The sequence below is a fragment of the Erythranthe guttata genome, chromosome 10 (assembly GCF_056151865.1).
Source record: "Erythranthe guttata isolate IM_541 chromosome 10, IM_541, whole genome shotgun sequence".
In the NCBI taxonomy this organism is placed as follows: Eukaryota; Viridiplantae; Streptophyta; class Magnoliopsida; order Lamiales; family Phrymaceae; genus Erythranthe; species Erythranthe guttata.
In genome coordinates, this window is record NC_142542.1 from 2,294,447 (window position 1) to 2,320,759 (window position 26,313).

At 34.5% G+C, this 26,313-nt stretch overlaps 4 protein-coding genes across 4 annotated transcripts; 1 reads left to right on the plus strand and 3 right to left on the minus strand.

Moving 5' to 3' along the window:
* Positions 1 to 2,988: 2,988 nt before the first annotated feature.
* HAG2 (histone acetyltransferase of the GNAT family 2) lies at positions 2,989 to 8,413 on the minus strand. The gene is made up of 11 exons (XM_088824134.1): positions 8,255 to 8,413; positions 8,119 to 8,160; positions 7,475 to 7,584; positions 6,175 to 6,243; positions 5,460 to 5,498; positions 5,292 to 5,368; positions 5,097 to 5,193; positions 4,227 to 4,302; positions 3,997 to 4,148; positions 3,136 to 3,909; positions 2,989 to 3,084 (listed from the first exon to the last, which is right to left on the minus strand). The coding sequence occupies exons 1-10, from the start codon at positions 8,334 to 8,336 to the stop codon at positions 3,262 to 3,264; spliced, it is 1,392 nt and encodes a 463-aa protein (XP_088680260.1). The 5' UTR covers positions 8,337 to 8,413; the 3' UTR covers positions 2,989 to 3,084; positions 3,136 to 3,261.
* Positions 8,414 to 13,045: 4,632 nt separating this feature from the next.
* DHS (deoxyhypusine synthase) lies at positions 13,046 to 16,401 on the plus strand. Its single transcript, XM_012976449.2, has 7 exons — positions 13,046 to 13,515; positions 13,835 to 14,002; positions 14,812 to 15,030; positions 15,319 to 15,405; positions 15,571 to 15,676; positions 15,763 to 15,998; positions 16,132 to 16,401. Exons 1-7 carry the CDS (start codon positions 13,309 to 13,311, stop codon positions 16,231 to 16,233), a joined length of 1,125 nt encoding a protein of 374 aa, XP_012831903.1. The 5' UTR covers positions 13,046 to 13,308; the 3' UTR covers positions 16,234 to 16,401.
* Positions 16,402 to 16,523: 122 nt separating this feature from the next.
* LOC105952865 (uncharacterized) lies at positions 16,524 to 22,606 on the minus strand. The gene is made up of 7 exons (XM_012976448.2): positions 21,740 to 22,606; positions 21,385 to 21,517; positions 20,900 to 21,003; positions 20,558 to 20,729; positions 20,318 to 20,455; positions 19,771 to 19,984; positions 16,524 to 19,672 (listed from the first exon to the last, which is right to left on the minus strand). The coding sequence occupies exons 1-7, from the start codon at positions 21,802 to 21,804 to the stop codon at positions 16,848 to 16,850; spliced, it is 3,651 nt and encodes a 1,216-aa protein (XP_012831902.2). The 5' UTR covers positions 21,805 to 22,606; the 3' UTR covers positions 16,524 to 16,847.
* A 451-nt stretch (positions 22,607 to 23,057) lies between these two features.
* Positions 23,058 to 26,020, minus strand: LOC105952773 (putative phospholipase A2 homolog 1). The gene is made up of 4 exons (XM_012976352.2): positions 25,844 to 26,020; positions 25,720 to 25,759; positions 25,519 to 25,638; positions 23,058 to 23,521 (listed from the first exon to the last, which is right to left on the minus strand). Exons 1-4 carry the CDS (start codon positions 25,943 to 25,945, stop codon positions 23,343 to 23,345), a joined length of 441 nt encoding a protein of 146 aa, XP_012831806.1. The 5' UTR covers positions 25,946 to 26,020; the 3' UTR covers positions 23,058 to 23,342.
* Positions 26,021 to 26,313: the final 293 nt, after the last annotated feature.

The following is a 26,313-nucleotide window of genomic DNA, read 5'->3' on the forward strand; positions in this document are numbered from 1 at the left end:
ATTTTCGTTGCCTTTGAATCTCATAGGCAACGAAAAATATTGTTGTGAATAGTATCATATATTTCGCAGTGAATTTAATGCAAGACAACAACTTCTTTTGTTGCAAAAGATTGTTTCTTTTTTTGCTACGATATAAAATTGTAGTAAATACATATACAACTGCAACAAATTTATTTTGTTGCCAGTAAGTGACGAAAGACAACGAAATCTTTTGTTGTAAATGCTCGAAGTGATTTGGCAACAAAATATAATCGTTGCCAATTTTATTATTATTATTATTATTATTATTATTATTATTATTATTATTATTATTATTATTATTATTATTATTATTATTATATATATATATATATATATATATATATATATATATATATATATATATATATATATATATATATATATATAATATTGAATTATTAATGCATTAGTATTCAACAGTTTTTTAGAATTTCATCGATCTCAAATTTATTAGTGTTCATTAACTATATGTATGCATATTATATATAATAAAATATGATAAAAAAAATCTTATTCGTTTATATTAACTAGCATTACCTCATGCAATTTTTTTAAGTCATTTGATTACATGGTTTTAAAATTTTATTATATATATGTTATGTTTATAATTGAATTTTATCGTAAATGTTTTTTTTTTTTGGACATATTATTTATTTATATAACTATTTTTAATCATTTTACTTTGTCTATTTAATTTTATAAATTTATTTTCAGCCAATTTGTACAAATATAGTGTTGCCCCAACGGTTTGAAGGGACTCTAACTTCAAATCAACCTCTCCATATATTTAACATTTATCAAACGGGTAAGCCCGTTGGCCTGGTCGTGAGTTCAACCCAGTGATCGGCGGTCCAAAGGTCGGGTCGGCGGATAGGACCATATTGGTTATATCTTTTGGAATGAAATAAATTCGTTCGGTATACTAAATACAATTGGCGACGAAAATAAATTCGTTGTGTATACCAAATACATTGGCAACGATATATAATTGGCAACGAAATATATTCATTGTGCATTGTAAATGTTTCGGCAACGATATATATTTGCCAACGACATGAATTCGTTGTGCAAACTAAATGAATTGGCAACGACTTTTAAGTCGTTTCCCTGAACTTTCCGTAACAAATAAAAGACAACGAGCTATCAACGACTTATTTTCGTTGCGAATGGAATTAGCAACGAAATTATATACTTTCCTGTTGCCAAATGTGAACTTTCTTTTAGTCTAAACAATAAATTAAAGACTTCATCTTTATCTTGACGCCGTTCTTATGCAATACTCAAACCTAGTAACTTCGATTATGCTAGCCTCCTCTCCGCTCGGTTGAACTCCCTTCAATGCTAAATCCCTTCAGTCGGCGGATCGATCTCCTCCCGAGATCTATTTAAGCCCCTCTCCCGAAGAACCGATCTTCTGTTTGTATACAAGAAGAAAAACTTGTGATAATCTTTAAATCTTGGTGTCTTCACCACAAAGCCTTTAAGCTGATATATCTTCACCAAAACTTCTTACCAAGTCCAGCAGTGAACAACATGCACCTTACTCTCTCAAGTAAAGTTCTATTCATCATTTCTGTCAAGCCATTTCGTTATGGAGTCCCTCTCATTTTTTTGTGTCTAGCAATTCCATGATGATCACAGGATGTATTGAACTGATCATTTACAAACTCTTGACAATTGTCAGTTCTTAGTCTCTTCACCTTCTTGCCAGATTGATTTTCCACCATCACTTTCCAGTTCTTGATGGTAATGAATGCCTCATCTTTGATTTTTAGCAGCATCACCCAAACTTTCCTTAAGTAGTCGTCTATAATGGACATGAAATATCTTGCTCCTCCCATTTTCTAATTCATGGAAGGTCCCTACAGGTTTAAGTGAACATAATCCAAGGCTCTCTTTGATGTATGGACTCCAATAGAGAATCTAACTCTCTAGCTTGCTCTTTCCAAGTATAAAATTCTCATAGAATTGTAATCTTTCAATCTTGTCTCCACATAGCAAGTCTTGTTTGCTCAGTTCATGTAACCATCTCTCACCAACATGTCCCACTCTTGAGTGCCAAAGAGTGAAGTTGTCTGCATATACATTGTTTGTAGAACCATTCAGAGCATATCCATCAACAACATAGATTCCATTTCTTAGATTAGATTTGACAAGTGTCAAAGCACCCTTGAGTACTCTCATCTTTCCATTTATGGTTCTGAAACCAAACCCTTTTTTATCTAACACTCTATGTGATAAAAGGTTCGTGTGGAGATCTAGAACATACCTCACACGAGTGACAAGTTTTTTTTTTTTTTTTTTTTTTTTTTTTTTTTGTCCAATTGATAGCATCAATATTACAATTCTCATGGTGTCCACAAACTGTTCATACATCTTAGGTAAGGAACTTAACAGAATAATTGTAAGGCGGCCTCCATCGTCAATCTTCACTCCGATCCTACAGCATGTAGATGAAGGACTATTTTGTTATAGTCATCTCAAGTGTATACAGTTGTTTCTTCATGTATAGCCTGTTAGCTAATGATTTCTTCATGTACAAGCTTTCAAGATTCTCCCATACCTTCAATGTAGTCTCTTCTTCAAAGGATTTCTCTCAAAACTTCATCTCCTAGGCTTAGGATCAAAGCACTGTGTACGTACTTTAGATTGGAACTCACCAGAGATCTTCTTGTCAACTGCAGCTACAAGTTTCTCATCAAGGGTTGTTGCCACTCCTTGTTGAACTAACAGTGCCTTGATCTTTATTCTCCATGGATTAAAGTCATTCGTATTTGCTTTGGAGTTGCTCTTTGGAAGGGCAAAGATGAAAATTCACATTTACATATATCCCATTAAATCCGAAAAGATCACCACAGCCCACAAGCCTAGACCATTCATACTTAAGTTCCTGATTTGTACGGAAAAAAGTGTTAACATTGGATGCCTTTTGAAACAAAGTGCTAGTTTCAATTGGAAAGTGTTCATATGTCGAGTTGCACTTAGCAAATGATTTAAACTCAATCAGGCCACAAAGAACAAAATAATCAATCATATGGTTAAGCTCCACTAATTAACCATATTCTCCCAGGAATCGATGAAATTCTGAATCTACTCTCATAAATCATAATAAACAAGACAATATCTAAACCCTCACAGGTACATAGAAATTCAACTCATCCCAGTCTATACATTCTTCTTTGACAACACTAACTCAACCAGCATGTTTTTGTCAGTTTAAAAAACAACCATAATAAAACCCTATTTAGCTTTATTCTTCACCGACAACTTCTTCGCCACTGCTTTGATCTCAGTAATCCTTTCATCCACTAGCTTCCTCAGCTCCTCCTCTATATTGCCCTGATTTTCATCCTTCATTAACATATCAGATTCACCACCATTCGATTTAAACATCGCAAACGACATTCTCTGATCAAACTGAGTCGGGATATCGATTAAACGCTTCCCAGCACCTTCAGATTCTTTCCCAATTACATCAGCCCTCACACGGTTCGAAATGACCGTCTTCCAATTCTCCATGTGTTTTTTAACGGCCCCCAAACTAACATAGATTAATACCTCCCAGCACTGCAGAAACTGTCTCTTGTTAATTTTCAAATTTTTCCTCACGTCTTCAACAATATTTGCAGGGGGCCCACATCGGTGCGCCTTGCTTTTCTTCGACAGGTCACCGTTTCTTAGTTGTGAAATGATTGGTCCAAGGGCTTCATGGATTGGCTCGAAAGCTAGTAGGCGCTGCACGTCGATACAGGTCCTCACGTGTTGAAGGGATTTCACCGGTTCTTCAATAGTCAGGTCATAAATGTCGTCCGATATTGCAACATTGTTGATAACTTTGAGAAGAGTACAACCGTAACCCTTTCGCTGGTACGGAGGCAGAATCAGTATCTGAAATCAAAAAAAAAACATTACTTAAATATAATTCAAGAACATAATTATGATATGGGATTAAGGATAATAGATACGAGAGCATACCTGACCAAGACGAAGCCGCATGCTATCAGGGTATTTGTGAAAACGATAAACAGCTGCAAAACCGAGCAATTTCATGCTACTATCTTGTTGGCCTTTCTGCACTGTTATATAGATTTCCCAACTTGGATCTGTTATATCGATAGGGTTGCTACCTGTGCCAAGTAGGAATAAGTTATGTAACGATACATTTACATTTAATATTCATAGACCAAATAGAAGTAGAATTTTACCATCAATTAGAAGAAGAACAAGAGGCACCAATCGGCAGTAGAGGTGCCCAACCTCAGTACCCTTAACCCGGAAAACCTGTAGTAATGCAACAAAAGAAAAGGGACAAGTTATGCCTGAAACATAACCTATAGATACACACGTTAAAGGTGGTATTTTTTTAATCAAGACAATAAGAACATTGAGCCAACAGAATTCATTAACACAAACCACACTCTTTACAATGAGAAAAACGGAAGGGTGACAGAAAAGATATTTTGGGAGTAATGGTACCATACATCAAGTCTCTTGAGAAAAATAGCAAGGGAATATGGCATTTGGCAACAAAACAAGCTGCCTAAAAAACAGAAGCTTTAGCCACATGTTTCCTCGTTTAAAACAAAGGAAGAAGGATATCATGATAAATGACTCATTGAGTAACTTTTTAAGCATTTACTATAAGAGGAGAAATGCTTTTGAATTCTATTTCTTCACGGACCTAGTTCCAATTCGCCCATTGCGGCCACAGTTTTAAGCGATGAAACACGCGAAGGAAAGGGCTAAGCTAATTCAAACAATCTTGATAGATTCACAGATCTTAAAGGCAACAACAATATCTAGCACGATTCAATTACTCGATATCCCGATGCTCCAAGACATCAAGATGATGGTGCTGATGATAAAAATCATTATAAGATATTATACATAGCAACATAATTTAATGTTCATAAGTATTAAAGACTGCAGCAACATATAGGATTTACTCATTTGGAGGAGAGTCAGGTATTAAGAAAATCCAGGAAATAAATTTGTAATCTACACAGCACGATAAGCAAGATTACACATTTTTTACTGAAATTATGACACTGCTTTTTCATTAATCATAAAACTACCTCAACATCAGCAGGTTCTTCCTTCATATAACTGGAGTTTCCTGTGCAACCATTAGCTGTATTTTTTGGTAATACTTCTGCCTCGGAGACAACGGATCTAATGCAAGCACAGTCAAAAAGACCAATGTTTAAAATGATAACCGGCATCTTATACTGAATATAAAAACATATATGCATAATACTGATTCATCATACTTTACATAGTCGCATTCTGTTGAAAATGTTTGAAGAAAGTCGTCTTTCTCCTCAATTAAATTGTCAGCTAAAATACTCTGTCAAAATTGAATTGGGGATTATTATTCATATACACAAATATCATAGAAAAAATCGAGTGAAATGTTATACTTGTGTGTTCAGAATTACCTGAAAAGCAGACTTCAGATCTGTTATTCCCTTGCCTCTCTAAATATTGTAAGAAGCAGTCAATATAACATGATCGGGGAACCGAAACTGAGAATGAAAGTACATTTGCAACTACAACTTTAAATTGGTAAAAAAATCACAATTTGGCAGTCTGCAGCTATTGCCTGGCTATTGATATAGATTCATTATGGATTAACAATAAATAATCCAAATATGTTCGCAACTATCATTAACCCAAATTGTCAGAACCCCACAATTTGGAAGTTGTAGTATGTGCTAATGGCTTAATTCTACACAAATGAACCTGGTCTGGGATAAAATTCTCATAAAATGAACTCACATGTTGGCCAAAATATCACAATCTTTTTGCATGAAATTGTAGGAACATAAAAAATTGGAAAATAATCTGATATCTTCTACTATTTGTATCACTTGTCCCCTTGGAAACAACAAAGCCTAGAGAAGACGAAAGCAGAAACAAATGCTCCAGAGAGAACTATTTTTCGTTTTCTTATAAACAAATTAGAATCTGAATAAATAAGCCCTGAATTTGAGGAGGAACCCAAACACAGCATGTTAGCAGTTGTCACATCATTACGAAGGTATGTCATTAGACAAAATACCACAAGCAAAAGCTGAAGTGTGGCATAGTTTCGCAGTTTCATGATAAGGAGCTGCTAATTTATTAAGAAGCATAATAGAAGGTGAGACTTACATTTAATTTGCTCTTAAACGAAATGTCAGCGTACGCACGGAACGATATGCTGCTAATCCAAACAGTGATCTGCAAGAGACAAGATTTTCCATTGATGAAAAACAACGAAAGATAGCAAGTACTTTTACCCATAATTTGTACCCTAACAACATTAAATAACAAAGTCAAGTACAATCACTAGAGAGAGGTCTGCAGTAAAATCACATAATTGAGATCACTTGTAAATAACCAAGGTAAATAAGATAGTAGAGAAATGTACAGTTCTAAATTTAACTTGTAGAACTCTGCTTTTAAACCCAGTGAAAAACAAAGACACAGAAGCAATAGTAATAACAAGAATACATATAGCATAAGGAACAGAACAAGAGCATGTCTCTTTCATCTTTTATTTGCCTTGTCACATTTTCAGCTGATTAAATCTCAAAAATCACTTTCTGTTTACATGCTTTTCAGCAGAGGTGTTGTATCTCTGGTTTCGCAAAATTTACCTTTCACTTTCCTATGTACGTTGTCATTCTTACTACTGCATAAGTTATTTATGACACACGGTCTTTTGCAAGCTATGTTTGAAAAGGGTTGGAGTATAAGACATTTTTTCACCAGTTCTTTACGACACATGGTCGTTTGCAATCTATGTTTGAAAAGGGTGCACTGTAATAGAGCATCCCATCTATATGACCAATCTTTCACCCAACAAAAACAAAATATAACAAGCCACTGCAAGTGCACAATTTCCCAAGTTATAGCAATATTCACAAAAATAGATCCCCTACTCTGACTATGTTTAAAATGTAAACTGATATTTCTTTGAAAGTTTGAAATGGTATACAATCCATCTGGATGATACGACTATTCGTTCACATGTCTCACACTACCTCACGAGTCCTTGTACTTCCATTCAAATCTTTCAGAACAATAAGGTCCATTCTCTCAAAATATTTCACAATGTCCAATCATGTACTATCATTAACATGTCAAGGCCACCATGTTTCGAAAATATCAACTCCCCGCATGTCTTATGGTTTTATACTTTTTATAAACACCAAATATTTAATACAAACTCCAGTTCCACAAATCAAATCACAAAACAAAATTGACTAATCCAAATATATCAACATTTGCCCAAAACATATATCCATCAATAAACTTGAAAATAAAAGAGAAACTCAAAAGGAAGCTACAACCGCTGGTCATTATTTAATGTAAAGAATGAAAGATAGAAATATTCACTGACAACTTTTAAGACAGATGAGTAGCTAAAAGAAAATGAAATAATCAAATTTAGTTAGTCGAAATCTACCTTCAAATCCTGATAACCATATATTCTCCCGTCTTCTTCGAAAAATGCATTAAGGTCAACTGGTACAAACTTGAAACTGCTAGGAGAATCCACTTCATCTTTGCTAGACACTGCGTAAATGTAATTAATCAGATAGAGAGAGAACATTAAGACTAACTCAAAGGTCTACTTAGTAGTAAACCAATAACATTAATGCAAAATTCAATTAAAAGCTTGCTTCAAACTACAGAAGATAGAACTATCGAAACATTAGTACCCGAGCACTTTTCGGAATATATACCTATAATCCTCAAGAAAACAGCATAAAAATGTTCTCATCACACGACAACTACTCCCGGTATTTTGAAATATACACAACTCACTCTTGCATAGAAACTTTACTCAAGTGTTAAGTTATTATCCAACTAACCTGAATAAAGTTTTTAAAAAAGTAATTGAATCTCATATCCATTTTTCTCTAAAATTGCAATCATAAATACTATTTATTTATTTTTTTCTCAATTTTCTTCAAATTTGTAACAATCATAAAAATACTCGAAGAGTAATCAACTTGAATCGAGCAATAGAAAGGGGGAAAAAACTGCAAACAGCAAACAAATGAACAAATTAAACTGAATAATTCAACAATAAGCCCAAGAAATTACCCATATAAAATTCGATACACTCATTAGCTTCGATTCCATCATCTGCAGCAGAGTAAGGGGAAAAAATTAAACTCTGAAGCTACATTTAGAGGGAAAATGAAGATGAAATGAAGCGAATCGGAGGTGAGTGAGTTACCGATCGAGTTGACTGCATTAGGGCGTTTACGTTTTCTCTCGGGGAGAAGATCGTCGGAGGAGGAGGAGAGCTTGTTACTCATTTTTGGAGATTAGGGTTTTGCTATGGAAGCGGGAAATATGCAGGGCGGGAAATGAAATGTACCTGGGTCTGCGCCAAGGAAACTTATAGGCAATTCTTTTGTATCTATTGTCCTCGTGCCTTGCACGTGAGAATATCACTAAATTACTTTCTCTGTGGATAAAAAAATGGGTATATTCTATTTTTCCACCTTCTACTGTGGTTCGATATCACTTTACTTCATTCTACTCTCAATTGCATCGATTTGCCCCCTTGTACTTTGGTTCGATATCACTTTACCACCTTCTATTCTCAATTGCATTGATTTGCCCATATATACTTGAAAAATTGTCTCAATATGGCCATCGCCATTAGTTTTCAGACATTTGACATTAACACCGTTTGATCTAAGTCTGAAAATTACTAAAAAGTCACCGCTCTCAGTTTAAATAAATATTAAAAAAATAATAAAAAATTCAAGTCAACGAGAAAAACATAGTTCACGACGCCAACCACATTTTTTTTTTATTTTTTTTAATAATTATTTAAACTAGGAGGGGTGGTTTTTTGTAATTTTCAAACTTAAATCAAACGGTGTTAATGTCAAATATGTGAAAACTAATGGCGAGGGCCGCATTGAGATAATTTTTCAAGTACAGGGGGAAATCGATGCAATTGAGAGTAGAAGGGGGTAAAGTGATATCGAGTCAGAGTACAAGGGGGCAAATCGATGCAATTGAGAGTAGAAGAGGGTAAAGTGATATCGAACCAAAGTACAAGGGGACAAATCGATGCAATTGAGAGTACAAGGTAGTAAAGTGATATCGAGCCAAAGTACAAGGGGGGAAATGAAATTTACCCTAAAAAATTTGTCTTATATTATTGAGCATTTTATAAATAAGCACATCAATTGATACTTATTCATAAAGAGGTCCAGACAATAAATTTTTTTACAAAAAAGTCCACACATGGCCCAGAGGTTTGTGAAAGACTAAAATAGTCCTTCATACTTTAATCTTATATATAAAAGAAAGAAACGCTGGGCAACCCTAAAAAACCCTAATGGTATTTCTGTAATTATTTATTTTTAATATTTTTTCTCTACTAATTTCTAACTATAATTTTTAACAATTATCAAAATTAAAACTAACTTGTGAAGAATCCTACCTTATTGGTACTTATGTAATTATTTATTTTTAATATTTTTTCTCTACTAATTTTTTAACTATAATTTTCAACAATTATTAATCTCCTATTTTTCATCAATACATCTCAAATCTTAGCAGATAAAGCTAGAAGTTCGATTTGTTAAATCTTAGTCTATTTAAATCGAAAAAAAAAAAAATCTTAGTCTATTTAAATCGAAAAAAAAAAAATCTTAGTCTATTTATTTGGATTATAAATCTTAATATGTAAGATTTAAAAAATGAATGTTATATAAAATATGAATAATACTATATTATTAAATTTTACTATATTAGTGTACTATATTTTCTTATCATGTATTAAATTGATTAATTTTTTTTCACTATTTAAATAATATTCCGTGCATCGCACGGGGGAAAAATGCTAGTAAGGTCTAATTTCATCATTTAATTTAATCTAACCTCAATTTGACCCCAAATTTCACAAATTATTCAATTTTGACCCAAAACACATTTTTATGGACAATTTCGTCCGTCACCGCCATTGACCGCCGGTCTCCGGGGTTGATTTTTTTTTCTTTTTCTTCCTGATTTTTCCACCACCGGTCTCCGACGTTGACTTTTTAGATTTTTATTTTATTTTATTTTATTTAACATCTTTTTGCCTCCCGTTTAAACAACAATATTGCTGTGATGGACAGTAATATTAACTATATTACTGTTAAACACAGTAAAATTAACTATACTACGGTTTAACACAGTAATATTGTTATATTAATCTCTAGCACTGTAATATTAACACAACAAAACTCATTATTATTGTGTAATAGAATATTAATATGTTGACCGTTCAACAAAGGTAAATATAATAAAAGGCCAAAAGAATTAATATTACTATGAGTGACAGTAATATTACAATGACAATAGTAATATTACCGTCAACCATAACAAAATCTTAGTCTATTTAAATCGAAAAAAAAAAAAATCTTAGTCTATTTATTTGGATTATAAATCTTAATATGTAAGAAAAATCTTAGTCTATTTAAATCGAAAAAAAAAATCTTAGTCTATTTATTTGGATTATAAATCTTAATATGTAAGATTTAAAAAATTAATGTTATATAAAATATGAATCATACTATATTATTAAATTTTACTATATTAGTGTACTATATTTTCTTATCATGTATTAAATTGATTAATTTTTTTTCACTATTTAAATAATATTCCGTGCATCGCACGGGGGAAAAATGCTAGTAAGGTCTAATTTCATCATTTAATTTAATCTAACCTCAATTTGACCCCAAATTTCACAAATTATTCAATTTTGACCCAAAACACATTTTTATGGACAATTTCGTCCGTCACCGCCATTGACCGCCGGTCTCCGGGGTTGATTTTTTTTTTCTTTTTCTTCCTGATTTTTCCACCACCGGTCTCCGACGTTGACTTTTTAGATTTTTATTTTATTTTATTTTATTTAACATCTTTTTGCCTCCCGTTTAAACAACAATATTGCTGTGATGGACAGTAATATTAACTATATTACTGTTAAACACAGTAAAATTAACTATACTACGGTTTAACACAGTAATATTGTTATATTAATCTCTAGCACTGTAATATTAACACAACAAAACTCATTATTATTGTGTAATAGAATATTAATATGTTGACCGTTCAACAAAGGTAAATATAATAAAAGGCCAAAAGAATTAATATTACTATGAGTGACAGTAATATTACAATGACAATAGTAATATTACCGTCAACCACAGTAATATTATTGTGTTTACAGTAATATTACAATAATAGACAGTAATATTATTATGTTAATCCGTGAATAACTCAAACAAAACAAAAAAACCCAAAAAAAAGAAAATATTGATGTGGTTGACAATAATATTATTGTTTACAGTCTGATTTTTTCGAAAAAGCAACTTTAATTTCTTGCCACCTTTTTTTTTCTTTTCATTTTCTGGTTTTGTGGCTGAAAAGGGGAAAATGTGGGGTTTGCATAAGAAGAAAACTCAGCGCCATTGACAACATCAGGGTCGCCTGCCGTCGTTGGATTCGTCGTTTCTCTTTGATGTTGACCATGTTGGAGAGCAAGAGTAAGAATAAGAAGCAAAAATTTCAGCCTCACCGGTGAGAATAGCGGGTGGTGTTGAGTAAGAAGATGAGTTGCAGTCCTTTTTCTCTCGTTAATTTTTTTTTTGTTTTTTTTTTACATAAATCAATTTATATTAGGATAGTTTAGTCATTTCACCTAAGTCAACAACAAAATATAATGAAAGGTGCGGTAGACTAAATAAATCATCATAGGGGGTCAATGCTATAAAGACTTTTCTGAAATTAGACTTTTCATAGGGATCTCTATGCAATTTACTTAGAAGAAAAATATCACAAGGAGATCCACAATTTAAATACAGGTGTTTAGTCACAAAAGGTGATATGAAACCACATCAATATTTTCAGGATGATTTGGAATTCAATAGAAATATCAAAGTAAAATTGAGTTGATGAGAGAAGGAAACTTTTCTACTTCTATGCCATAACCACCAATTGAGCAACTGAAAGGAGAGTACGCTAGAACTTAAGCACGTCATATCTAATTACTTTGCATACATTTTTCGGACTACCTTCTTCCCAAATTGAGACTACGAATGTGTTTGTTGAATGATGCATGCATCTACATTTGAAGTTGTAAAAAAACCTGGTCAATTTCAAATGATGTTTTGACTATACATAGGATAAAATGGAATTTAATAGAGAAAATCATATTATTTTTAATAACTATATACTTAGGTTTACGAAAATGCTATTTCCGGTCACAAAATTGCTATTCGCGGTTTATGACAAAACCCCTCAAAACTTTTAAAAATATCAAAAAACCCCCCAAAACTGCAAATAGCAAAAAAAAAAAAAAAAAATCGAAAATTCGAAATCAAGCTTGAAGAAGGGTTGGACTTCGATTTTTTGATGTAATTTCGAATCTTTTATGTGTAACATGCATTGGGTAGGTCGATTACGGAACCAATTTCATGTTAAAAAGCCCTACAAATCAATTTGTAGGGTTTTTTTTTTTTCCGCAAAAAAATGTTCGAACGCCCAAGATGGGCGCCCAAGGCGTGTCATTTAAAAAAAAAAGTTTTTTTTTTTGCACTGGACGCCCAACCCGGGCGCCCAAATGCAGCCTTGCACGCCCAACTTGGGCGTGCACTGCATGAATGGGTGCCCAAGTTGGGCGTTTACGCGTTTTGGGGGGTGTTTTTGGATTTTTTTTGGAAAGTTTTGGGGTTTTAGTGAAATAAAGTGTTTTTTTGGGGGGTTTTGTTACAAACCGCAAATAGCAATTTTCAAACCGCAAAAAGCAATTCCCAATTGGATATAATATAAATTACTTGCAAAACAATGTTAGCATTAGAATTTTAATTGTGCAACAAATATAAATATATTTTAATATTACGAAAAATTAGTATAATTAATTAAGATAATTTCAAAATGAATCTAAATGGCATTTCCTTCACTATGCAATTTTTTGCACTTACTCTCTAAAAGTTAAATATAGAACGAAATTAGGCTTGATGTAACAAATAATTGACCTCACAGAAAATCGTACAAAACGCATAGTACATGCTTTTTTATCGATTTATTTAAAATTGCACTTTTACATATTCCTAATTATTTTTTCCAATAAATTTTTATTTTTTGAGAGTACTTTAATATATTCCTATTACTCGTAAGTCGTAACAATTCGGCAAGTTTGGGAAGAACGGCTAGCTGCGTTCTGCCTACGCCGGATTTTACAATTCTGACACTCTCTAAGCACCTTCCGCCGCCGCCGCCATGGGAGAAGCTACGAAGTATACTCTGCCGGAAACCGTACGATCAACTGTGTTTATGGAATCCGAGCAGTTGGATGGCGCGTGCGCCAAAATCGAGGGCTACAATTTCAATAACGGCGTCAACTATCACGAGCTTTTCAAGTCCATGTCCGTCACTGGATTCCAGGCATCCAATCTCGGCGACGCCATCCGTTTGGTTAATGAAATGGTTTGTTCTCTGTTGTTTCAATTCTGAAGTTATTTCTTATATAATTTGAATTTTTTGAATTTAAAAATTGTAAATTGGGAATCTGATGTAAAGTGGCAAGTTCTATGGAAATCAATTTTATAAATTTAGGAACAAATGTTGGTTTCAGTATCCAAATAGTGCTTTTATATTCAAATTTTTAGCTTAAGGATCTGTTTGGGTGGTTTAAGAAAGGATTTTGGCTAGTAAAAGTAAAATTGAGTGAATTATAATTGGAGGCTTACTTTTGATTTCAGCATTCATTTTTCGGTTGCTTACTTTTGGTTTAAATGGTTTGAAGCTAGATTGGAGGCTTTCAGATGAGACTCCAGAAGAAGATTGCAGTGAAGAGGAGAGAGAGCTTGCTTATCGAGAGTCTGTGAAGTGTAAAGTGTTTCTCGGTTTTACTTCCAATCTCATCTCCTCTGGCATTCGAGATATAGTCTGCTATCTTCTTCAGCATCGCATGGTGAGTGAGTGGTATTCAGAAACTACTATGTTATTTTTTTTATGTTCGTTTTAGTATATAAGGGAAATGAAGCCGATTCAAAGAAAGCTGTTGTTTCAACTCCATGTTACTGCACATATTATGTACTCATTGCGGTGTTGCTTATATGATTGTTTTGAAATGGGATACTCAAAAGCTAATCCGAATTAGGATAACGTACGGGAAGATGACTAGTTTTGAGTTAGTTGAACATTTTGAGAACTTTATGATGACTAGTTTTGCCTAATGGTTTCATATTATGAAATATTACATGAATGTAGGATACAGTTTAGGAGCATTCTGATACGAAAAATATATTTCATGAATTTAGTTAGTGGAAGAAGTTTATTATATTATTGAGTTAGTGGGTGGTTCAATTTTAATTCGTCATTTACATAGAAATAGGTTCCGTTAGTAAAGAAAGTAGTTTTCCGTGATATGCATGTTTTTAGTGCGGGTTTAGTGAAGTAGTTCATATATTGCTATTAGTTGTAAGTCCTATAAGTTGAGTACTGCGTGAACGAAAATGGGGATATCAAGCTTTTAGAAGAATCAAATACTTCTTTTATCTCCTCTATTTCTTCCTATTCTATCTTCTCGGTTTCTTCTTAATTCTCAAAATTATTTATGCTAAAATTACCACATCACATTCTTGATCTATATATATATATATATATATATATATATATATATATATATATATATATATATATATATATATATATATATATGTTATGCTTTACCAAGCAAAATATATTTGGGGTGAAATTGTATCACATGTGGGGGTGCAGGTAGATGTAGTGGTAACGACAGCAGGTGGTGTGGAGGAGGATCTCGTGAAGTGTCTTGCACCAACTTACAGAGGGGATTTTTCTCTGCCTGGAGCTGTTCTTCGTTCAAAAGGTTTGAACCGAATTGGTAACTTGTTGGTTCCTAATGACAACTACTGTAAATTCGAAGACTGGATCATACCAATCTTTGATCAGATGTTGGATGAACAAAATTCACAGGTATTGTTCAGTCTATTTTGTATCGTATTTCACTTCGGTAGTTACCCATGTACTTGGACTATATTTTATTATTGTAAAATTAGAATGGATAATATAGTTGAAGACTGCTACTACGGAAAATACACACATACTCACGCACACACACACACACACACACACACACATATATATATATATATATATATATATATACAACTTGGCTTCATTTTAGTTCATTATCATGGAAGGAAGCCAACTGATGATGTAAAGGACCATGTTAAATAATTTCACGAACTTTATTTCTTACAGAAAATATTGTGGACACCCTCTAAAGTTATTGCTCGATTGGGGAAAGAGATCAACAATGAAACTTCATACCTCTACTGGGCATACAAGGTACACATTCTAGTCAACGTTCTTATTTTTAGAACCTTGTGACTAATTTTGCCTAATGCTTTCGTATCATATTTGGCCGATTTGAGATATTATAAAAAAATGTTTAATTGGTAACTACGGCATTGATTTTTGTTTAACATGTGCTAATTTGCATGATATCTGCAGAACAATATTCCCGTATTCTGCCCTAGCTTAACAGACGGTTCGCTGGGTGACATGTTGTACTTCCACTCGTTCAAGAACCCTGGTCTTGTCATAGACATTGTTCAAGGTAGTAATTGTATAATATATTTACGATCCAATTTTTACACTCGGGGATGAAGATCAATATGAATATTAATTGTTTGTTGTGAACAGATATTAGAGGGATGAACAGTGAGGCAGTACACGCTTCACCGAGGAAGACTGGTATGATAATACTAGGTGGAGGGCTTCCAAAGCATCATATTTGCAATGCGAATATGATGCGTAATGGCGCTGATTATGCTGTCTTTATTAACACTGCACAAGAGTTTGACGGAAGTGATTCCGGTGCACGTCCCGATGAAGCTGTGTCTTGGGGCAAAATCAAAGGTTCTGCTAAGACTGTCAAGGTTCGAAAATTTTCACTTTATTTATAATTTAATGATTCCTTACAGAAGTCTTTTTATTAGGTTTTGTTGTCTTTTTGCTCTAAAAAATTGAAATTAGACGTTAAATTTTTTATTTTTATTTTTGTGAGAGCAGGTGCATTGTGATGCGACCATTGCTTTCCCGCTGCTGGTAGCGGAAACATTTGCATCAACTAGGGCAAAGACATCTGCTGAGAATAATACTGTTGTCGATTAAAGAATTTTGGCCAATCTTTCTGTCCAGATCGATCAAGAGAGATTAATTGACAGGTGTAGACTTTCCTTCATTTATCCTAGGATTTACGATTGATTATTTGAGTTGTGTAAACTCTCCCACACGAAGAAACATATTTATGATGATTGGAACTCTCCCTGTTAGTGAAAACGTGTTCTCGTACTGAGTATCGAAAATGTTTCCTGATTTATGATGCCTTATCAGAAGAAAAAATCAAAGTCACAAACTAGGCTTGTGATGGACTGACAATAAAAAATGAATTTCAAACAGAGTTATAAAAGGAGATTTTGAATTATTATGATACATGAAAATGTTTGAATCAAATCCAGGGTACATGAAACATACTAATTTTCTTGTCGTGAAAACCGCTTCATGTCCAATACATTTAAACTTTACATGACAATCTGAAAAAACACACATCTTTTTACCCCAACATCATAAAAACGATCACCACTACAATCACAAAGGCATCGATACTAATTAACTATCAGCATGTAGCAGAATAAACAATATATGATAGCCTCACAACTTTTCAAGAAAGAAAGAAAGAATAGTATGTAACAGAATAAACAATATATGATAGTCTCACAACTTTCTCAAGGACGATTTGCGCGAAGAGTTTCAAATAGGGTGTCATAATCGGGAAGTTTTGGATGAACGTGACTAGCTTTTTTAGCACCATCTTGTTTACCAGGACTGTCAATCGATGGCTCTGGTTTTTGCTGGGAACTTGACGGCTCTTCTACAGCAGATGACTTCTTGTGAGCGGCCTTACCATCTTGCACTATTGTCGAAGTTGCTTTTCCCGAGCTAGGAATTTGCGAAGGTCCCGGCAAATTTGATTTATTAGGCTTATTAGAAGCCACTTTTGCTGGTGTGGGCTGCTCAGAATTTCCCGATTGATTTGGAGAGTATGGAGTTGGAGGCGCCCAATAATTTGATTTGGGAGGCATAGAAGGCGGCTTGGGTGAAGATTTATTTGGAGCCTCAGATTTGTTGGGGATTTTGGATTTTCTATCTGTTTCAGCGGTATCAGATTCGACTGCTTCAGGTTTAACACGTATCTTTGTGTGAGAACTTGTTCTCCCTTTAGGAGGAGAAACTTTAGTTCTTCGAGAAACCGGACTTGGCGGATGATGTTTTTTCCTATTACCGGACACATTTGAAAAATCATCATCGGTGTCACTACTATCAGAACCGAGTATCGAATCCGAAACTGCTAAACTCGGTTTCGTTTTTTTAACTGTGCCCACAGTATTAGGAGCCTGTTTTTTACCATACCTCTTTGGCAAAGGTTTGTCTTCCTCATAACTTTCACTATCTGAATCTGACTCCAAAACCGGGGGTTTTTTTGAGCTTTTTTTGTGACGGCCTATCTCAACAGCTTTTTTTGGAGGGGGGGTGGTTGATATTGTAATCTTGGGACTAGTCTCAGCTTCCTCCTCTTTGTCAGATGATGACTCATCCAATCGATTTTTCTTGATGAAAGGCAGGTGTTTATTACTCTTGTGACGAAGACCACCGGTGAGTTTTCCGAAATTCAGCATCCCCACACCCGATTCATTACCAACTTCCTCTTCTGAAGAAGAGTCTGCACCAAAATTGTCATTTCGGTTTGTTTTCCAGGGCAAGTCAACATCGGAATTCAATTCATCATCCGAGGGAAATGACAACGGTTTAGTGTCGAATACTGAATTTCCTTCGTCCTTACGTGTCGATCCAACTGATTGTTCCGCTTTACCCTTCTTAGCATGTGATCTAACTGATTTCCCGCTGTCTTTGTGTTTATGTGGACGATCACTAGAATCTTTCACCTTAGAATCTTCCACCTTAGATTCTTCCACCTTATCGTGGACAGTATTAATGTCCTCGTCAATTTCAGAAGCTGCACCATCAGAATCATCGAACATCACTGGCGCGTCCAGTTCTGGATCATCTTCCAATGTCGTGTTTTCTTGAAAAACAGGGGATACTTTCTCTTCAGTGAAAAATACCGATGAAGTAGGCTTCTCTACTCTGCTCGAGCTACGACTAGGACTCCAAGAATCTGCTTTTACTGATTGCAGCTCCGGTGATTTTTGGCCTAATAATTGCATATGAAATTCCAAGCTCTGCTCATCATATGTAGGGCTCTTACAAGCCTCGTGATCATCAATATCTGAATCAGATTTGTCAAAATCTGCTACGGCAGCAAATTCAGGGAAACTTGTCTGTGAAGCTTCGAGATGAACGTCACTCTTACCAACACCCACAAAAGGATTCGTATCAGATTCGTGATCATCAATAACTGAATCAGATCTGTCAAAATCTACAGCAGCAGTTTCATGGAAACTTGTCTGTGAAGTTTCGAGATGAACGACACTCTTACCAACACCCACAAAAGGATTCGTATCAGATTCGTGATCATCAACACCTGAATCAGATCTGTCGAAATCTACAGCAGCAGTTTCATGGAAACTTGTCTGGGGGGCTTCTTCATGAACGCCACTTTTACCAACACTTGCAGTGGGATCCTCACAAAAATCATTTGCAAAAACATTCACATTGTCATAAATGCTAGACTGGGAACTAGCAGGGCTTATTACACTGGGCAGTTTCACAATCTTTTCTTCACTGAGAATTTCAGCTTTCTCCGGCCAGCTGTTTGCAGTTTCATTCTCATACTTGATGGACTGTTTCTTCATACTCATCTCACCTTCGTATATCTCCTTTAATGAGTTATTTTGAGAATAGTCATCTATTGGGGTACTAGAAGGGCTTATTACACTGGGCTGCTTCACAATCTTTTCTTCAGTGAGATTCTCAGTTTTCTCTGGCCAGCTGTTTGCGGTTTCATTCACATACTCGATGGACTGCTTCTTCGTACTCACCTCACTTTCGTATATCTTCTTTAATGAGTTATTTTGAGAATAATCATCTACAATTGGGGTACCATGAACCAAAGAATCATCATCAACTGAAACTTTAGACTTTGGAGAAGGTAATCGATTATATTCTTCTGAACTTCTACCACCACCCGCACCATCCTCCTTTAGTACTGAAGCTGTCTTCAGTTCATGAAGTTTACTCCCATCTATTTGCGCATTCTGTACCTCTGAATGCTCAGTGGAGGATTTTTTAACGAATGGTTCAGAAAATCTTTCACCAGAAAATTCTGAATCTGGGTGCGTTTCAGGTCCTTCATCTTTTATAATATGAACATCTGGCTTGCACGGTTCGGTAGAATTCTGCCTCGAAATCTTACCAGAGCTGGAAAGTTCTACGGCAGCTTTAGCAGCCATACTTGCTCGTTCTGCAGCCTCAGCAGCCACCTGTGCCGCCTCAGCAGCATCCTTGAATTCCATCGTTGTCCACCTCTGTGTATCCACTGGGCTAGTATTGTTATCTCCTTGAAATAATTCTGCCTTCTTCTCCGGTGGTGCTGGGAGAACAAACAATAAGCAATAAAGCGCAAGAAAATAAATAACCAATCAACGATATAATCAGTAGTTTGTGTTCAACTGACTGTACTGTATCAACCTGAAGGCTTTGTTTCGGGCTGGAATGTTGGGTTGACACTAGAAGTTTCAACAGAAGAGAACTTCTCAGCTCCCACCGGAGTATTAGAATCCTGCTGGGAAGAATTTAATGGTGAACTATGTATGTTACTGTTGATTGGGCTAGCTTGGACATCTGTAGCTTCCAAACGAGGAGGTTCGGCATAGACTTCACTCTCCTTCCTGCTTGGTCCACTCTGATAAAATTGAACAAATGAACATTTAAATCACAAAGTGCTTTTGAATAGTGTTAGAATAGAAAAGTAGATAAGGACTAGAATCAATTAAACATAAAAGATAGACAGTTTTAGTATAGAATAGTCAGACAGAAGATGGTTACAATATTGAATAAACTAGGAAATACTTATTCCCTAAGACATTATTTCCTAAGACAGACACAAATCTCCTGACATAGATAGAAATAAATTACCCAATAAGATAGATTCCTAATCAAAGACAAAAAATATATTCTAAAAGATATTAAAGAACCCCACAAAACTATATGTTGAGACAAAGAAACTAAATCATACCTGCGAGACACTGGGAGGTACTGAAATCTCTTCAACTGAATTAGATTCCCATTTAACATTGTACTCATCTGCAATTGCACTCAAAATTTTGAGTTTGGTCTGTAAATCAGGTGCCGTTGCAGATAATTTCTCTACCAACTGCAATAACATAATGGGAGACAAAGAAAGATTATTGCCGGGCTGAACTTCCCTTGGATGTTAATTTCAAATGAAAGAGATTAAGTGACCTTACAGACATACCATATTGCCTACACCACATTGCGGACGAAGTTCTATGGCTGCAGTAGTGAAATCTTTTCCATATTTTACTGATAATTGCTTCCTTACATCTAGAAGTTCAGGTACATCTCCGCATCTTGGTGATGCAAATACTAAACTTGCAATTGCTTCCTTCAGGTCAATGGGGCAATTCCTACAGAGATAATCGAGACAAGAAAAAGTATGCGTTAGAAAGAGACTGAGGCATCATATTCATTTTGGTAATATCTCCAAACAACAATTTAATATTGTGGAAGCAATGAAAACTACGCCAACTTGGCAAAAGAGAAATTATGAGCATTATAGAGTACATAATATACATACTTCTGCGACTCGATTATTGGCAGGCGAGCAACAACAAGTTCACAGTATATCTCAAGAAGATCATATGCAGCCATCATCTTCTCTTCCCTAATCACATGTTCGACCTGAAATAATAAGATATGCATAAAAGATCTTCTCATGTAAAACTAATGTCGGAAAATAAGTGACGCCCCATGGACAAGAGGTAATCAATGGTTTCAATAAAATGAAGAAATCTAAAGCACACATGAAAACATTCGATTTTAAGCCTCATCGGACTCTACTTTAAGCTTTTTCTCCACATTCAACAAGTAATTATTCTGAAAGAGTCATTCTAAGATTAATCTTAATCCAAAAACCTCTCTCCCGAAAAATTTGCCCCGTGACTCATGGAACGGGTAACAGCAATACAATATTTAATCCAAAAAAATTCAAAGCACATGGTGATCTCTAAATAATATTTCATCTCACATTGCAAAGAAGAAAATGAAAATAGAGATAATTACTCGAATTCGAGCGGTCTGATCCTGGCCGGACTCGAGCAACTGGGAAATTTCCCTCTTCATTTGCTTCACTTGCACATCTTTCTTGTTCCTCAATAGCTTCAATCTCGAACCAGCCAACCTCAACGACGTTTTGCTGCATCAAAATTCAATTTCCAATATTAATATACTGCAAAAAATCTTAAATAAAAATACACATACAGATTGAGTCACAGTAGACAGAGTTAAATCATCAATTAAAGCATTCGAAATACTAAATTGATAAGCAGAAAAACACACAGAAACACACACACAGAAAAACACACACACAGAAAAACACACAGAGAGAAAAACACAGAGAAAATTGAGGACGATCTACCATTTGGAAGGATCGAAACTCCGGTGGAGCAATCCCTTGGAACTCTGCAGAAATTTGTTCTTCATATTCTGAAAATGCAAATCACCAACACTAATTACCGACAAAGCACTATCACTTTCGCTGAATCGGTTGAAATCTGAATTTGAATGAAGAATCTGGAGAGGGTTTCAATTTGTTTGGGGAGGATCTGAAATCTATTTCTATTTATTCAGAAATTTGGAGAGAAGTTTCTCTCTTACAGAGAAAGATCAGACTTGTCACCGTCGATAATTTTTCTTAAACCCGATTTTCCTTTTTTTCAAGTTGACGAAGTAATTCAAATCAATCGACTTTTGGTCATTTACCGAATTGCCCTTCAACTGCCTTGTTAAGCAAAGTGCATTGAGTATTGACTTTAAATAAGAAATTGTCACAACCTTTTTTTCAATTGTTTCTTTTTTTTTTTTTGTTTTTAGGGAAATAATTGTTTTATTGAACAGGGTGAAAATCGGACCAATCGAAATTAGTACTTCAGGAAAAAATTCTAATATTTTTTTCTAAAGTAAATGAAACCAATCCTAGTTTCTACAAAAAAGTTCAGAATTTGGAATTTTGAAAATTGAATGAGAAAAACTTGTTCTAGAATCAGAAATTTTCAAACCGGATTCAGCTGCATTCCGTAAGTTTTATTTTGTCATTTGTCTATAATAAGAACATTGGTATTATAAGTGTAATTTTGGAAACTGAATTGGACCGGAAACCAGAATCTAATGCAATTATATTTAAAAAAAAAAATCGAAATATGGGAAATTGGAACTTTCAAAATTGAAAATATTATTTCAAAAAAAAAAAAATTCAGATAGAAATTGACAAAATTTGGAACTACTTGAGCTAGATACACATAAATTTAAATTTTAATAAATAACACTAAGTTTAGTAATAATAATAATAATAATAATAAATCCAAAATAATCATTTAGTATGAATGGCATGTAGAAACCGTGTTAAGGGAGGGAGGTCGTTGACCTCAAGATTGACCACACAACACACATATGACATAACGTGCCAGTTGCAACATAATTTTGACTCGGTATATATCATAATAAAACAAGAATTTCCAGGAATTGGTCGTTTCAATTCTAACCAATCTTCACTCTATTATTTACTTCGCACCGCGTGGACTTAAATTAAATGGGGATTCTACTACTAAAAAAACAAAAACACATTTCCTTTGTAGAAAAAGTTTGAGATCCATCACCAAAACAATTTTTTTTATTCGGATTTACGGATCATCGTAAACATTTCAAAATGACATTTCAAATTAAATAAAACACTAGTGTTTGCGGCAACTATATAAAATTGAGACGAAAAAAAAAAATGTCAGTTAGCAAAGTGTCTGTTACTAGGACTTCAAAAAAAAACAAAAAAAAAAAATCGTCTCTTCTCAGACGAAAACGTGTCTATAATGATATAAAGTTTGAAGCCTCGCACTAAATAAGGAGGCCAAGAATAAGAGATTGGAGCAAAATTGATCTTCTCCAACACTCAAGAATGGTAGTTACCCATAAAGAATGCACAAACGTTGGAACCAATGTGTGTGTGTGTGTGTGTGTGTTAAGAGGTATTAAAATTCATCCTTGATGCCGCCAAACTGACTAAACAAAATAGCCATATCCATTCCCTGTACCATTGTCGGCACAGCTGTATCATACGGACAGCTTTCAGAAAAACCCTTCTTCCCCGATTTGTGTACCTTCTTTATGCATCTTTTGAACTTCTCATGGCATTTAATGTTTGTCATTCCTGAAAATATTCTCTCAACTCAGTCCAACATTTAACCATATATGTATATATGTATAAATAGATAAGGTGAACCATCCATCGAAGTAAACATGATCTTGTTGGTTAAGATAATTATTATCTTTCTTCTAATCACACATTTTTATCCGTCACTATTCACCCCATCCCCGGGATAACTGATTCCGACAGGGTAAGGTTACTTTATTAAGAGAATGAAAAAACATTTCACATATATTGCAAGCTTCTAATTCTCTCAGTCATTCATAAATTTGTAATGAACTTAATTTATAAGCTTTTGTCATAAGAATGTCTGCCTAAATGCATGGGCTCTATTACATTCAATTACTAGTGAGCTATTTCATCTGATGGTCGTGTTCCGATGCTGTTGCTACACGATTTTGACTTACAGTCGAGAAAAATGAAAGAGTAAATTGTACAAAATGGGCATGGCAAGGAAACATCAACGAGAACCATAGTCTACAATCATGATTCTCTAGGTTTATTTTCTTGGGCTAATTCAAGATTATAGGAAAGACACGACAGGTTGAAAGAACACAAGGCATTGTGAAATTGGAATAAGTTCCACCAGAATGATGCCTCGTTTGGTTGCCAAGATAGGAGGATTAGCCAAGCTAGGATTGAACTCAATTGTTTTATTAGATCCAACAAGGTCCAACAGAAAAGCTCCCTAAAAGGAATGATAACATAATATTTCCGGGTCGACTCGGAAGTTATTGGGTACCAAACATCAAACAAAAGTCGAATTATTTAGTTAATCATGGCTAATGTCCACAGCCAAACAAGGCCCAAGAAGTCTATCCTTACCCAAATTGATTGAAACTTTTCAATTCACTTGACACTTTAGGCCAACATCTTAAACAATCACCAAAATGTGGTACCAATTCAGGACATGGTTTTAGAAACAGTAGATTCTTACCCACTAGCAAGGAGAGCGCCCTAATATTTTCTTTTCCGACTGAAAAGAAAACGAAGTTTCTACGTTGACCTAGAGTGTCTTATCACTTATCAGTGCTTTAAAAGGCAAAGGAATCGAATGAGGTATTTCACATGTCTTAGGCCATGGTATATCGGTTAGGTGTAGTATGGTAATAAAATGCGATATTTAGTACTTTTAGCAATATAAAATACATTTAGAAGGCAAATGCATCGGATGAGCGTGATAGTAAGAACTTTCATTAAATAAAAAATACATATAAAAAATAAGCCAACAATTGAAAAAAATACAACAATAAAAGAAAGATTATGGGTGAAACTTTTGAGACTGAGAAGGCATGAAACATCATGAATAAGAAATGAGGTATCTAGTACAGTTGTAACTATAATGGGATTGGTGATAAATATCGAAATCACGAGATAAATAAAGATAAGTTTTCTTTAGAATAATAAAATCGATTAAGTGATAAATATCAAAATCATGAGGCATTTATGACTGCCAACAATAATGGTTATGCTTAAAAAATGGGACAAAATGGAACAATGCCGAAAACAACAAAAACATGTTTTCACATTCTTCTTGTTATTACTGACAATTGAAAACAATACAATCTTAACACCAATCCCCTTCAATGGAATTAAAACACAATTTTTGCTACTGATTGAAATGCCGTGTCGCAAATCATTGTTACTTTTTAGAGCGCCGATATTCTATACACAATTAAACCTCTATAAATTAGTACAATCAGAACTAGCAAAATTCTATTAATTTAGCGAAATATTAAATTATCTAACAAATAATATAGTACGTGTTTACCGAGCCGGAACCAGAAGAAATTACTATTTAAGCGAGGCTATTAATTTATCGAGATTCTACCGTAATCTGACCAAATTAATTCAAGATGCAACACTATAATACAAAAAGCAATTCATATCTCAGATTGTTCATCATAAGACAATTTATATATCCTACATTTTAGGTTTCAATTACACAACGAATACCCAATGAAGCAAAGATTAGAGGTATAAAAAGAAAAAGAAAATACCGTTTTTTTCGACACAGTCGTCGTGGATCTTGCAACAAGCATCGAGATCATCACAAGGTTTCTCCCCCGCACATCCGGTCCACCCCACTCCGCAGTACTTCCCATACCTAATCCCAATTGCTAAACCACACAGATTTTCAGACCCCCCAATTAAAACGCATATACCAAAAAAAATAAATTAATTATTGGAAAAATACTCACAATTACAGTTCACCGCCGCACAGGTTCTGCTGCATTCGACCTTTGAACCACAGCCAATTTACATAAATAAATAAACTGAATTTCGATGAATAAAAAGGATGAGAATTTTACAATGAAGAATTGCCTGTGAATTCGTTGCGGATTCAGCAATCACGATGAAGAAGAATAAGAATGCGGCGGCGGCGGCGGCGCCTGTCCGGTAAACCACGGCGGCTCGCGGCAGCATTCTCTCTCTGAGATGATCTCCTATACGCCTCTCTCTCTCTCTAATTCTCTCTCTCTAATGTAAAAAATGTCTCTTGGTTTTTAATTATATTTATATTAGCTTCTTCTGGTTTTCATGTAGCTTAATGGAATGACGAAAATAGCCCTCCTGAAGATTTGGAATACAACGTGGCCTTTGCTATCTCATTGGTTGGCTAGCTATTTTGCGAACAATCACTTGACTGCTAGATAGGACAAAATGGGAAACTTACACATTCTGTTACATATTTTAGTATTTTAAAACTTTAAATTCATTTTTTAAATTCGTTTTGTGATTTAATATTGCAACTTCCCATTAAAACTTATTATTTTGATTTATTTGTTTGTTGG